Here is a 12761-nt window from a genome sequence, read left to right on the forward strand (position 1 = left end):
TACAGGGCCACTTGTTTTAGCACTGATATGTGGCCAACCACATATGGTCACTGATATGTGACCACCAGTGCTTTTAGCACTGGTGGGGCCGGTGCTGTAGCTCACCTGGTTAATCCTCTGCCTGCGGCACCGGCATCCCATATGGGTGCCTGGTTCTAGTCCCAGTTGCTCCTCTTCCAGTCCAGCTCTCTGCTGTGGCCTGGGAAGGCAGTGGAGGATGGTCCAAGTGCTTGGCCCCCTGCACCCGCATGGGAGACCAGGAGGAAGCACCTGGCTCCTGGCTTCAGATCGGCATAGCTCCAGCCATAGTGGCCATTTGGGGAGTGAACCAATGGAAGGAAGACCTTTCTTTCTCTCTCTCTCTCTCTCTCTCTCTCTCTCTCTCACTGTCTAACTCTGTCAAATAAAAAATTTTAAAAATTAAAAAAAATATTTAGCACTGGCATATAATACTTTTCAGGAGTATTTTCTCTTTGCTATTGTTCTCTTTGTGGTGCCAAGCTGACTCTTCACTAGCCTCCTGGCTGGCTGATGGCAGATTTCCTAGCACTGAGCTTGGGTGTTGCCCAGAAGGCCTCAGAGCATCTGGGGGTAACTGTGAGTTTTTGGGCCCAGGGCATGTTTGCTCAGAAAATGAGGACACACAGTTCAATGGAAGTCCTTGGTTCTAGAATCCAGAGGCATCAGAGCCCCCATGGGCTTGTAAACAGAGATCCCAGGGTCCTCCCACTCTGGGGTTCTGGGTCAGTATGGCCAGATAGGGCCCAGGCCTTGCTGTCCTCACTGGTTTAGAGCTGATACTGCTAGCCCAGGGCCCATACTTTGAGAACCACTGATAAATGGTCAGGGGACCACTTCCAGGAGCCACGTCTTGGAAGGTAGACCGTGTGTTTCTAGGGGCTATCAGAAGACAGGGCTCTGGACACCTGAGGACATACACAAAAGGACTAAAGGGAGGGGAAGACAAGATGGCCTCAGGAGCACCAAGTTACATGAGGTCTAGAACTTTCCAGCTGTGGTAGGGTCATCTGGGAAGGGCCCATGGTTGGGAGCCGCTTAGGCTGGGCTTTGACAGGTAAGGGACTTCTGCTCATACCTGGCACTGTCGGTGTTTTGTGGTTGGCTTAAAACACGGGCTCCTGCTGTGAAGGGGGGGTGTCTCTGTCCTGTTCCTGGATCTGGGTGGGCTTGGGGCTACTTAGACCAGTCACATGCTGGTGAGCCATACATGTGATGCGGCTGCTCTTCCATCACCAGCAAGGAAGGAGCTAGGAGTTGGTGTCGCCACGGTAAGGAGCAACAGGGCTGTGCTCCAGCAGGGACCACGGTGGCTGTGGGACAAGGAGGGAGTGGAAGAGCATGGAAGAAGTAAGAGACAGTAGACAGCGTTCCTGGCTGCAAACCGCAGAAAACAGGTGCAGCCAGCTGACACAGAATCGAAGTCATAATAGCTGCGCGTCGTAAGAAGCCAAGAGCAGTCAGCAATGGCCGTCACCATCAGTAGCTGGAGGTGATCTTGGGATGGAGGGTGGAGAGCTGAGGACAGTGCCCAAGATCCTATTCTGGCCCCTGGGGTAGGGGCGGGGCAGTGCAGACTGGAGAGGAAGCAGCTGGATCCAGCTCTGGGTGAGCTGTTTCAGTGCTCCTGGGAGACCCCAGGGGACAAATGGGCAGGAGACCATTGGAGATGGGGACCTGGCTGCAGGAGCAAGTCCTGGGCTGGAGATGGACCTCAGGACCTTTGCTGGGTTCTGATGATTGCACCATGGGTTTCTGTGTGTACATGTGGTGGTGGTGGGGGGGGGGGAGTGGGAGAAGCACCCAGATTGATGCTGAGTGGGCATTGCAGAAGTCGTGCAAGTCAGGTACTTTGGGGAACCCCAGTGGGAAGTGAGATGGGAACAGGAAGCCTCCCAGCTTCAAAGGCAGAGCCTGAGACAGGGTCTGGGGGCACGAGATTTATTGGAGGTGAGGAGGGAAGGAGATCCCAGGAGAAAGGGAGGCCAGAGATGGGCGGGGAAAGGGGCTGAGCAAGGCTGGGACTTGTGTCCTGACCCTCGAGGAGAGTGAATTCTGGAGAAATAACTACAGAAAGGGAGGGGTGGTCCACATGGTACCTCGTATCAGTTGTCATATGTGGGTGTGTGCTTGTGTGTGTTTATGTGTGTATGTGTATTGTGCGGGTGTGTGTTCATGTGTATATGTGTGTGCTATGTGTATGTGTGTATGTATATGTGTGTGCTTGTGTGTAGGTATGTGTGTGGTGTGTGTATGTGCATGTGTGTGTATGTATGTGTGCATTCGTGTATGTATATATGTTTGTGTGTTTGCATACATGTGTATGTGTGTTTATATGTGCATGTGTATATGTGTGTTATGTGTGTACACATGCACATATGTGTGTGCTTATATGTGCATGTGTGTTTTGTGTATATGCACATGTATGTTTATGTGTGTGCATGTATTGTATGTGTGTATGTATGTTTGTGTGTATGTGTTTTTATGTGTGTTTTATGTTTTTATGTGAATGTGTGTATATGTGTATGTATTGTGTATATGTATATGTGTGTTTATGTGTGTGTATGTATTGTGTGTGTATGTTTTTATGTGTGCATGTGTATGTGTGTGTTTTTTGTATATGTATATTTGTGTCTGAGTGTGTGTTCTGGATCAAGGAGTTTTGTCAGTCCAGGGCAATTCTCTCTCCATGAGTGGGCAAGATGAGCTGCTGGCAGCCCACATTCCAGAAGCTGGGGAAGGTGCCCCCAGGGTCCCTGTCTGTGGGGAGCAAGGGCACCAGGGAAGGAAGCCATGTGGAGCTTGACTGCAGCAAGGAACTGCACCACAGTCCTGCTGGATGCCTCTGGGAGGAGCGGAGAATGTAGGCTGTCCATAATCCAGCCTGTGTCGGTCTGTGGTCCAGGGCTGCTCACACCTGGTAGTTCTTGGCATCTCAGGCTGGCAGACAAAGTGGAGTTAGCCTAGAGAAAGCGGCTGGGCCAGGTGCAGGTGGGGTAGCCAGGCAGGAGATGGGGACAGAGCACAACAGTGCCTGCTTCCAGAGGCTGTAAGGAGGGCTCAAAACCCAGCAGAGGCAGAGGAGAATCAGACGGACAGCAAAGCCAGGGAATCCCAAGGTGGTGCTTCTTCCCACGCTGGCGCCCCACGGACGGCTTGCCCCGGCCAGTCTGGCCCATCCAGTCCCAGCCTGGAGCTGTGAAGAGCCCAAACGCACCCAGACAGGACAGATCCGCGAGAGCCAGTGGCCAGGCTGGAAGCCGGAGGCGCACTCGCAGTTGGGCGACAGAGAGGGCTTGGAAACCTTCCCTGGAAAATAATGAGTGGAGAACCCCTTTACTGATTAGTTAAATCCCGGATAATCCTGGCTGATGAAGGCAGAGCCAGACCCCTTAATGGATTTTTAGGGTTCCAAAACGACTCCTTGGGGTGGCCCAGGGCGATTGGCATGGGGGGTGAGGAGCAGGGAGGCTGGGAGGACCCCATCCTCCCGGCTTCCAAGGCTCGGAGGAGACCCCCAGAAGCGGGAGTACAGGCGGACGCAGCCGCCTCTGAGGCGCCCCGCAGACACGCAGGAGGTGGAGCGCTTCCTCCATCGCTGTGCATACCGAGCGAAGCGCTTGGCCCGGCTCTGGACCCCTAGAGATGAGTCCCTGAGCTGATCAGCTAGGGTTAGGGATGGGGTCAGCGCTGGGTCCGGTCGGCGGGAAGCGGCTCTCGCCAGACAGAGGTACCGTGCGCTCGCCGCCGCCACCCAGCCGGACTGGAATCCAGCCTGCCCCCTGCTCGGATCCCCAAAGCCCCTCGTGACTGGTGGAGCTGGAGATGGCGTTACGCGGGGAACTACAGACGGCCTCAGCGGCCCCCACCCCATTCCCAATCTCTTCGCCCCCTTTCCACGCATCTCCCATTTATCTTTGAGCGTCCAGTGGGACCAGGTTTATTAGGCTGTTGCTTTCATACGCAAAATGAGTTTGGTAAGATCCTTCGCAGGGGCTTGGAAGCCGACGTGCTGCTGGCCCCAGGCCTCGGTTACCTTGCGGAGAGACCGAGATTGGGATGACCTTGCTCGACCTTTTGTTGTCTGTGCGTCCCTGGCCATCTCCTAGGGGTCCTCAGGCAGCAACTGGGGGCGGAGGGGAGACAGGGGATCCCAGATCATCGAGCAGCAGAGCCGGTGGCGTGGGCCTCCCAGGCTGCGAGCGCGGTGCACGCGTGGGCCAGAGTTCCCTTGAGCGTGAGTCACCTTGGGGCTCCTGTCCCGCCTCTCCGCCCCGGGGCCGGGCTACAGAATGTATAGAATCGTCGGAGTTTCACCCAACTGGGTCCCCCAGATTCGGCTCTACGAAGGACGACGCCTCAGAGGGGAGCTCTTCGGCAGGGACCGGCGTCCCCAGCGCCTTGTCCGTAAATCCAGAGATAAATTTGGAGGGGGAGGGGAGAGGAATTCCTGGCCGAGCCCAAAACAACGCTGGCGTCTAAAGCCGCCCCCGCCCCCGACCCCGCCCCCGCCCTGGACAATTACCCCAAAGGAAAGTTATTGTTCTGCTAATCCCAGGAACAGCTTGCCAGAGCAGATTTGGGTCTTCCTTTAATAATGGAAAGTTAATGCGTAGCCCCTTGTAATTATCTCGATCGGGAGGCCCGCGTGTAATCCGCTCGTTTAGCCGACGCGCGGCGAGCTGGAGACCGGCTTTGCAAGCTCGCGATGCGCGCAGGCAGCCGCGCCGCACCCGGGAGATCCGGAGGGTCCCCCTGGCTCGCTCGGAGACCCCTGGCCGTGGGGACTGCGAGAGACTGCTTCCAGGGCTCTCGGACTGGGCCCAGGGCTCAGAGTCACGGGGATCAGGTGGGCTCAAAACCCGATCCAGCAAGCGGCTTTACCCACTTGCCTGCTTTGGCGCCAACTCGAACAAAACGCAAATCCAACTTTCTTTCAATAATCCTAAAACCTGGCACGGTTTGTTAGCTCCGGTGAGGACTGCGCCCCAGGAGGCACTCTTTTAATTCAACTTCCGCCGCCACCGCTTAAACGTGGCTATATAAAACGCTGGTACATACATAGTTAAATAAAAATAATAATTGCTTATCTGAAATTCTGACTTCACCTGGCCTCTGGCCAGGCACCCTGCTCTGTGGTCCACGCCCTTCCCCCAGCGCGTGTGGGTTTGCGACACCTCTCCGCCCACCCACCCAGTAGTGTGGGTTTGGCTGCAGGCAGAGAGCAGGCACGGGTTACTTTTTTTTTTTTTTTTTTTTTTTTTTTTTTTTTTTTGCTTCTTTCCCCATGGGGATTTTTGGAGGCTCCTGCGGTGAAGTTGTAGGGCGGGCGGGGATAACTTTCGTTGTGGATGGGGGGGTGCGATGCGAAGGGGCCCCAGGAGTTCATGGGTCGTGTCCAGTAAGCGTGGAGGATCTGGAAGGAAGGGAGGCTGCGCCTTGGACCCACAGGCAGAAGGAGAGTTGTTTTGTCCCTGCCCACAACACACAACCCCCCATCCCCACCCCCACCCGAGAATGGGGCCGGGGCGGGCAGGGGGACAGCTGGGGAGAAGAGGGACTAAGGGAGATACCGCGGGGCCCGCAGCTGCGGGGGCGGCGACCGAGGGGAGGGGAGGGCCGTCGGCCGCATCCCGTCTCTCGGGGTCCCTAACAGCGACGCGCCCTCGTCCAGCTGATTGGAGCGGGCAGCCTAGCCGTATAAAGCGTCCTCTGAGCTGGGCCACCAGCCCAAGGTGACCCAGAGAGGGTCGCGCTTCGCCTCCTGAGACGACATGACCACCGGCGGCGACGCGATTCCCGACGCGCGCGCCCGGAGTCGGGGGCAGGTGCCGGGTCGGTCCCCCAGCGGCTCGCGCCCACGCGGCTTCGCCATCACCGATCTGCTGGGCTTGGAGGCCGAGCTGCCCGCGCCCGCGGGCCCCGGGCCTGGATCAGGCTGCGAGGGCCCAGCGGCGGCTCCGTGCGCTGGCCCCGCACTCGGAGGCTCCTGCCTGGCGCGCGGGGCGGTCCCGTTGGGGCTGGGCCTCCTCTGTGGCCTGGGTGCACCACCGCCCGCCGCCGCTCCGGCGCCCTACCTGCTGCTGGCCGACGTGCCTTTCCTGCGGCCGGCGGGGCCGGAGCCAGCCGCCCCGCAGCTCCCCGGGCGCCGGCCGCCCGCGCCGGGCAACCAGAAACTCAGCGAGAGCGCCTCGACGTCCGGTAACTGGGCCCTGCTTTTCCGCCCCTGCCCCTGATCCCGGTGGCTTCAAGCGCGGTCGCCCTCACTTGCGGTCCCGCAGCGCAGGGAGGCCCGGATCCCAGCGGGAGGCGTAATCGCGCTGCAGCGTCGCGGGCCCTAGGGGGAACCTCAATTCTCCAGAATCTGGTGCCCACAGCACTGTACCGGCCGGATGGAGCCTTGTGAGGAGGACCCTGGTGTCTCAGCCTCTCTCCCCACGCCGGGAGCGAGCGGGGGTCGGGAAGGCGGGGGCAAGTCCTGTCTACCAGCTGCACCAGCTGCGGGCTGGCAAAAGCTTTCGGGGCCGGGAGCCCAAGAACTGTCCGCCTCTGGGGTGCTGAAAAGGGACCGCGCGCGGAAGAGAGGACGCCGCCTGGCTGAATGCGCTGTGGCTAACCACAGCGCTGTGGCTAACCAACGTTTGGTTCTGGGAGCACCTGTCACCCCCAAATCCAGGCAGAGTATGGGGAAAGAGAAGGAAGCGGTGAAACCCCGCAATTGACAAGGACCAAGAAATGGAGAGGCTTATGGCCGGCATGGCTCACTAGGTTAATCCGCCTGCAGCACCGGCACACCGGGTTCTAGTCCCGGTTGGGGCGCTGGATACTGTCCCGGTTGCTCCTCTTCCAGTCCAGCTCTCTGCTGTGGCCCGGGAAGGCAGTGGAGGATGGCCCAAGTGTTTGGGCCCTGCACCCGCATGGGAGACCAGAAGGAAGTGCCTGGCTCCTGGTGGCCATTTGGGGGGTGAACCAACAGAGAGACCTTTTTCTCTGTGTCTCTCACTGTCTGCCTGAAAAAAAAAAAAAAAAAAAAAAAAGGAGAACTATAAGGAAAATGTGGATCTAGGTAATTTGCGGATCTAGGTACCCACGACTAGAACCTAGAAGGGGCAGTCAGGCAGGCAATCCCAGCAAGAAGTACCGCTGGTGTCGCCAGCCTGGAAAGAAAGCCAGGCAGTAGGCTGCACTTCAGGATCCTCTCTGTGACCTGGAGTGACCACAACCCTGGCCCTTTTACTTGTTTCCTTGAAAATGTAGAAACCAATTTCATCGGATGGGTTCTTTTTTCCACAGACTCTGATAAGAGAAAAGGGGAAAGGAATTAAATCTTGCTTTATGGGGACATTTTTGCGAGAGCTGACCCGAAAGACATACCTTGTGACCACTTGTTGCATGCAACTTTGCCTTCAAAGGAAAATAGAAACAAGGGAATTAATTTAAATGCTATATTTTAAATCCAAGGCATGCAAATATCAGCATTTTACATGGAATCAATATAAAATGTTATACTTTGTCCACTGAGTATTCTGTGCTTATAGCAGATCTCAACCTGTTTAGCTATGTTTCACTAATGAGCCAAGTGCTTATTAATATTATGTGTCTAGTTGACACCAGGTTAGCAGTATGGCATGGAATCCTATGTCCAAGCATTCGGTTTTCTGGTGAGCTGATGTAAAAGGATCTAGTGTTATTTTATTATTTTCATCTTTATTCATCCTTTAAAAACATTTGAAGTGGGACAGCAGGTTAAGCCATTGCTTGTGATACTGGCATCCCACATTGCAGTGTTGGTGGATGTCTAAGCTGCCCTGTTTCCCATCTAGCTTCCTGCTGATGGCTCTGGGAAGAGTCTAAATACTTGGACCCCTGCCCCACCCATGTGGGGAATTGGAATGGAGTTCCTGACTCCTGGCTTTGGTCTTGCCCAGACCTGGCTGTGGGGGTCATTTGGGGAATGAAATGGCAGATGGAAGATCTCTCTCTCTCTCTCTCTCTCTCTCTCTCTCTCTCTCTCTCTTTCCCTCACACCCCCATCACTCTGCCTTTTGAATAAATAATTCTTTAAAAAAACTTGAAGCAATTATACTTTTAAAATTAAAATATATATTGATTTTATTTATTTCAGAAGTAGACACACACACATGCAGAGCCAGACAGAACTCCCAACTACTGATTCACCCCCCAAAAGGCCACAACAGCTGGACCTGGACAGACTAAAGCCAGGAACCAGGCACTCAATTCAGGTCTCCCACATGAGTGAGAGAGACTTGATTACTTGAGCCATTACCTGCTGCCTCCTACAAATTACACTGACAGGGAGCCAGAGGCAGGACTCAAACCCAGACATTTCGATGCAAGATTCTAGTGTCCCTGCTGGCATTATAATTGCTGAACCAAACACCTGTCTGCAATCATTCTTTATAAACCATGGACCTGACAACAGTTTGGTCTTCTTGCCTCTCTTTCCATCTGGACCTTTTGATGTGATGGCTATAGAAGAGGCACAAGTGGAGTGGTTCTCCCAGGGCATCTGGGAACCACCTGACCCTGCCTCCAGGGGTTCTGAACAGGGTGCAGCTCTGTTGCCTTCAGCCCTCTCTCCCTGTGAGTAATGTTGGTGTGGGGATTAAGAGGAGGAGAGGGGAGGCACAGGCAAGTGAGTGGATCTGGAGGCTGTGGGGACAGACAATGCAATCAGTGGCTGAGTGGCTTTGGCTGCACACACTCCGGCATTTGAATTTCAGCTTCACCATTCACTGCCTGTGTGATCTCAGGACAGTCACTTAGTATCTATGTGCTTTGGTTTCCATGTCTGTCAAAACAGGGTAACAGCAGCCGGGGGTGGTGGTGGGGGGTAGAGTTTTTACGTTTTATGGAGAAGAACTGACATAAGGTGTGGACGTTGGACTCTAGTGAGTGCTAGCAGCGTGGGTTTGTATAGGCAGATGCTCATATTCCCAGTAGGATTGTGACTTCAACCCTCACATAAAATCCAAGATACGCAAACAAGCTTCACGGCTCTCTTCTTGTCTTTGTGCGAGCAGATGAGGACAGCCCGTCTGAGGAGAACAGTGACCTGAAGGAGTCCCCCACTCTGGGCAAGAGGAAGAAGCGACGGCACAGGTACAGGGTGGACTGTCCTCTCTGGCCACCTTTCCTAGGGACCCCGCACCCGAGAATTCATGGCCCTGGGATATGGCAGCTTCCCTTATACCTCCTAGCAGGCAGGAGGAAGGGCACAGCATCCACCAGGGGACGATAAGTCTCCAACTCCCAGGAGGCTACGGGACAATCTTCCCAGCAGGCGATAGCCATGGTTTTGTGCATCTGTAAAATGGGTCTTGTCAAAACGAACGGATGAAATTCATTTAGAAAACACGAAAGAATTGTCTCTGTTTGAAGCAGGCTCTGGTTTCTCTGGAGGCTGATGGCTAAGAGTGGGATGTCCAGTACTCAGGATGTGGCTTTTGGGCGTGAGCATCATAGTGATGGTGGGGAGCAGTAGGTGGGAAGCCTGCCTTCCCGGCGTGGACTTGAGTGTGTGCTTCTGACTCTCCACAGGACGGTTTTTACTGCCCTGCAGCTGGAAGAGCTGGAGAAGGCGTTCAGCGAGGCCCACTACCCTGATGTGTATGCCCGGGAAATGCTGGCCATGAAAACCGAGCTCCCAGAAGATCGAATCCAGGTGTGTGTGTGTGTTTCCCACACAAGCCACAAGGGGGCATGTCATCCCCCACCTGGGCAAGTGCACCCACAGCCACCTCCCACAGCACATCGTGTAGCATCCTTTAGCCAAAGGCACCACGAGAGGATTGTCCCTGGGATCCTCCTGCGTTTTGTCCTTTTACTGTTATTTGCTATTGAATCATTCTTTAGATTTCCACAAGAACTAAAAACTGCACTTAGAAACTGCGCAGAGATATATCAATTAGAAAATATGGGACTGTCGGCCTTTCTAGAGAAATCAGCTGCCACAATGTGCTGTCTGTATGGGATAAATGCATGGGCATGTAGGTGTATCCAGCCCCGAAGGGTGACTTGCACACTCATGCACACATATACAATTGCGTGCACACCCACACTCAGGCACACACACGCGAGAGACTTTTGTTCTATGTTTTGCCATAGCTGTGTTCAAGCCCACAAGATTCATTTTATGAACCGCTCCAAAGAACTCTTCTCCATTAATGAAAACAGCAAACGTCCGAAGCCCACGCCTTCACCCAAGGCAGGGAGTAAAGAGAGTTTTGATGTCATTGTGCCCATTCTGGATTGCAGAGAAAGCCCCCCACCCTGCAGGCCAGGTGCACCTGCTGGAGCTGGCGGGGCACGCCTGCCCTGCACGGATGGGTGTTGGACCCGCTTTAGAACTCAGAGCAGGGACGGAGCCAGACCACCCTCCTCACCACCCGCTCTCTGTATCCTCTCTTGCTTCCATCCAGGTCTGGTTTCAAAACCGGAGGGCCAAGTGGCGCAAGCGGGAGAAGCGGTGGGGCGGCAGCAGCGTGATGGCCGAGTACGGGCTGTACGGGGCCATGGTGCGTCACTGCATCCCGCTGCCCGACTCTGTGCTCAAGGCGGCTGAGGAAGGCCTGCGTGGGGCCTGCGTGCCCTGGCTCCTGGGTAAGGAGGAGGCCCTGGTGTGTGTGTTTGTGTGTGTGTGTACGTGCATGTATGTGTGAGTGCACACGCGCACCCAGCACAGCCGCTGGTGAAGCAGAGCAATGTCCATGGACACAAATTCAGGCACAGAACCTTGCCTCTAACGTCTGGTGAGTGACAAGGCCTGCAGTGGCTGAGAGCGCCTGATCATTTAACCTAGACACATGCAGGCAGTCCTGTCCGGCAGTTCACAGCTGGGGAACTTATTCGGAGTGCACCTGCGTGTTGAATGCTGTTAGAACGTGTAGAAATCATGCAATTCCGGGGCACGGGTTATAAGAACAGGGCATTGCTGAGCCAGAGACCTAGAGACAAGATCCTACCTCTGCCCCTGGTTCTGGTTCTGCATTCGCTGCTTTGTGTCTTCTGTGCTACAAATCTCCTGGGCAGGTCCAGTTTTTGCTTCCCCCATTGGCGCTGTAGGTTGGGAAGGAGTAGGTGTCTTTGTCCAGCAAACACATCTGGAACATCTACCCAGCAGACTGGTGCAGGAATTCTGGTGTTAGTACTCAACTGGGCTCTGGCTGGGTCCACACCAAGGAAGAATGAAAGACACAGACAGGAAGCAGTGAGGAGCAGAGGTTGCACTGATAAAGGAAAAGGCAGAGAAAATTCTAGGAACCTAGATAGGCTCCTAGAGGAGGAAGCTGTCTCGCGGGCTTTAGGACATAGTTTTAGCTTGGTAAATGGTGACATGACTGCTTTCGACTGGCTGGCTAAGATGTCAATCTTGCAAGTAAGCCATCAGCTAATCATTAGGTTCTTTAGCTGTTGTCAGCTGACTTGTTGCAGAGTTCTGGGCAATGAGCTAGCTCCTTGGGCTGCTGGAGCAACCTCCCCCACCGTGTCTCACCCTGTTCTTTTACTGAGAGCAGGGGCCAGTACCTTACCTGCTTGTCGGACTGTAACCTCTTCTGAGAAAGAGACCAGAGAGAGAGAAGATGAGGCAGGAAGCCATGCCCACCCATCTGAAGTAGAGAGCCTGCCGGCAGGGCTGTGGAAAGTGCTGAGTCACTGTTATCCAAACAGAGTACCTTTGGTGCCAGCCACCAGCTGGCAGCCCTAATGGTGGTAAACACCTACCTGACCCTCCTGTAGGTCCCAGAGATAGGCATCGACAATGACAATTTTAAGGAAGAAATGTACCTAATTGCTGAATTTTAAGGTGTGTATTTTGTTCTTTTTCACAAGGGATGCATAAAAAATCCATGGAGATGGTAAGGAAACCAGGAAGTGAAGACCGGTTGGCACGACTCTGGGGCCCTGAGCATCTCCAGGAAGGCTCCAGCCAGAGTCAGGCAGGGCGGCGAAGAGGCTTGGACAAGGAGAGCTCCGAGAATGCCTTGGAAGACGTAGCCATGGATCTCTCCAGCTCTGCCCGGCAGGAGGCCGAGGAGGTGCAGTGTGGGGCAGGTGCCCGAGGCTGCTCCGACTCCACAGGGTTGGACAGGCTGCAGCCCAGGAAGCCGGGAGCCTCAGGAGACCCACAGGTCCCAGCCACAGAGGCTGCAGAGGGCTGTATCACCCCAGGGCATTTTCAAAAGAAAAAAGTGGTCTGAGACAAATATTCTCATTTTTACTTTCTCCTTATGCAACGTCACCTACTTTAAGAGGACAGATGGGTGACTTAGGGAAAATCCCATTGCATTCTAGAATGGAGACTGTTCCTCAAAGGCACATGAACCGGCAAACTGGGTGTAAAATTCCGATTCTGTTTTGTAGAACTTGATCAGGGATCTGCTGCTGGGCACCGTTTGAGATGTTCACATGCAGTGTATAGATTAATAGGCTAGAGCTGACATCTGAGCTTTGAGTTTGAAAATATGAATACCTGTGACCTTGGGAAGAATCAGATGTCTTGGTAGTGAAGACTCTGTGCAGACCCACGTGTGAATTCCAGTATCTTCACCTTGAACTTGGCCTTGACTATTTCCCCTCTCTTGTTAGGGGGATGCTTCTGTGTTCTTCCTAGCGTCGTTTGCCAGGCTATGTGCAGTGGGACTGATGAACAAAACAGCAAGAGAACGAAAGCCATGTTTCCTCTCCCCTTCCATATTGCAGGAGGCCATATTCAGCAGCTG

General features: G+C 54.4%; 1 protein-coding gene across 1 annotated transcript; it reads left to right on the forward strand.

Moving 5' to 3' along the window:
- The first annotated feature begins 5792 nt into the window (after positions 1–5792).
- On the forward strand, positions 5793–12239 carry VSX1 (visual system homeobox 1). The gene is made up of 5 exons (XM_062202504.1): positions 5793–6219; positions 9063–9141; positions 9580–9703; positions 10461–10641; positions 11872–12239. Exons 1-5 carry the CDS (start codon positions 5793–5795, stop codon positions 12237–12239), a joined length of 1179 nt encoding a protein of 392 aa, XP_062058488.1.
- The last annotated feature ends 522 nt before the right edge of the window (positions 12240–12761 follow it).

Source organism: Lepus europaeus, chromosome 10 (genome assembly GCF_033115175.1).
Source record: "Lepus europaeus isolate LE1 chromosome 10, mLepTim1.pri, whole genome shotgun sequence".
NCBI classification, from domain to species: Eukaryota; Metazoa; Chordata; class Mammalia; order Lagomorpha; family Leporidae; genus Lepus; species Lepus europaeus.

Excerpts from the sequence above, each read along its gene's own strand:
- VSX1 (XM_062202504.1), top strand. The coding sequence starts at position 5,793 with ATGACCACCGGCGGCGACGCGATTCCCGACGCGCGCGCCCGGAGTCGG. Across the intron at positions 6,220-9,062 it reads CGAGAGCGCCTCGACGTCCG|ATGAGGACAGCCCGTCTGAG; the intron begins GTAACTGGGCCC and ends TTGTGCGAGCAG. Across the intron at positions 9,704-10,460 it reads TCCCAGAAGATCGAATCCAG|GTCTGGTTTCAAAACCGGAG; the intron begins GTGTGTGTGTGT and ends GCTTCCATCCAG.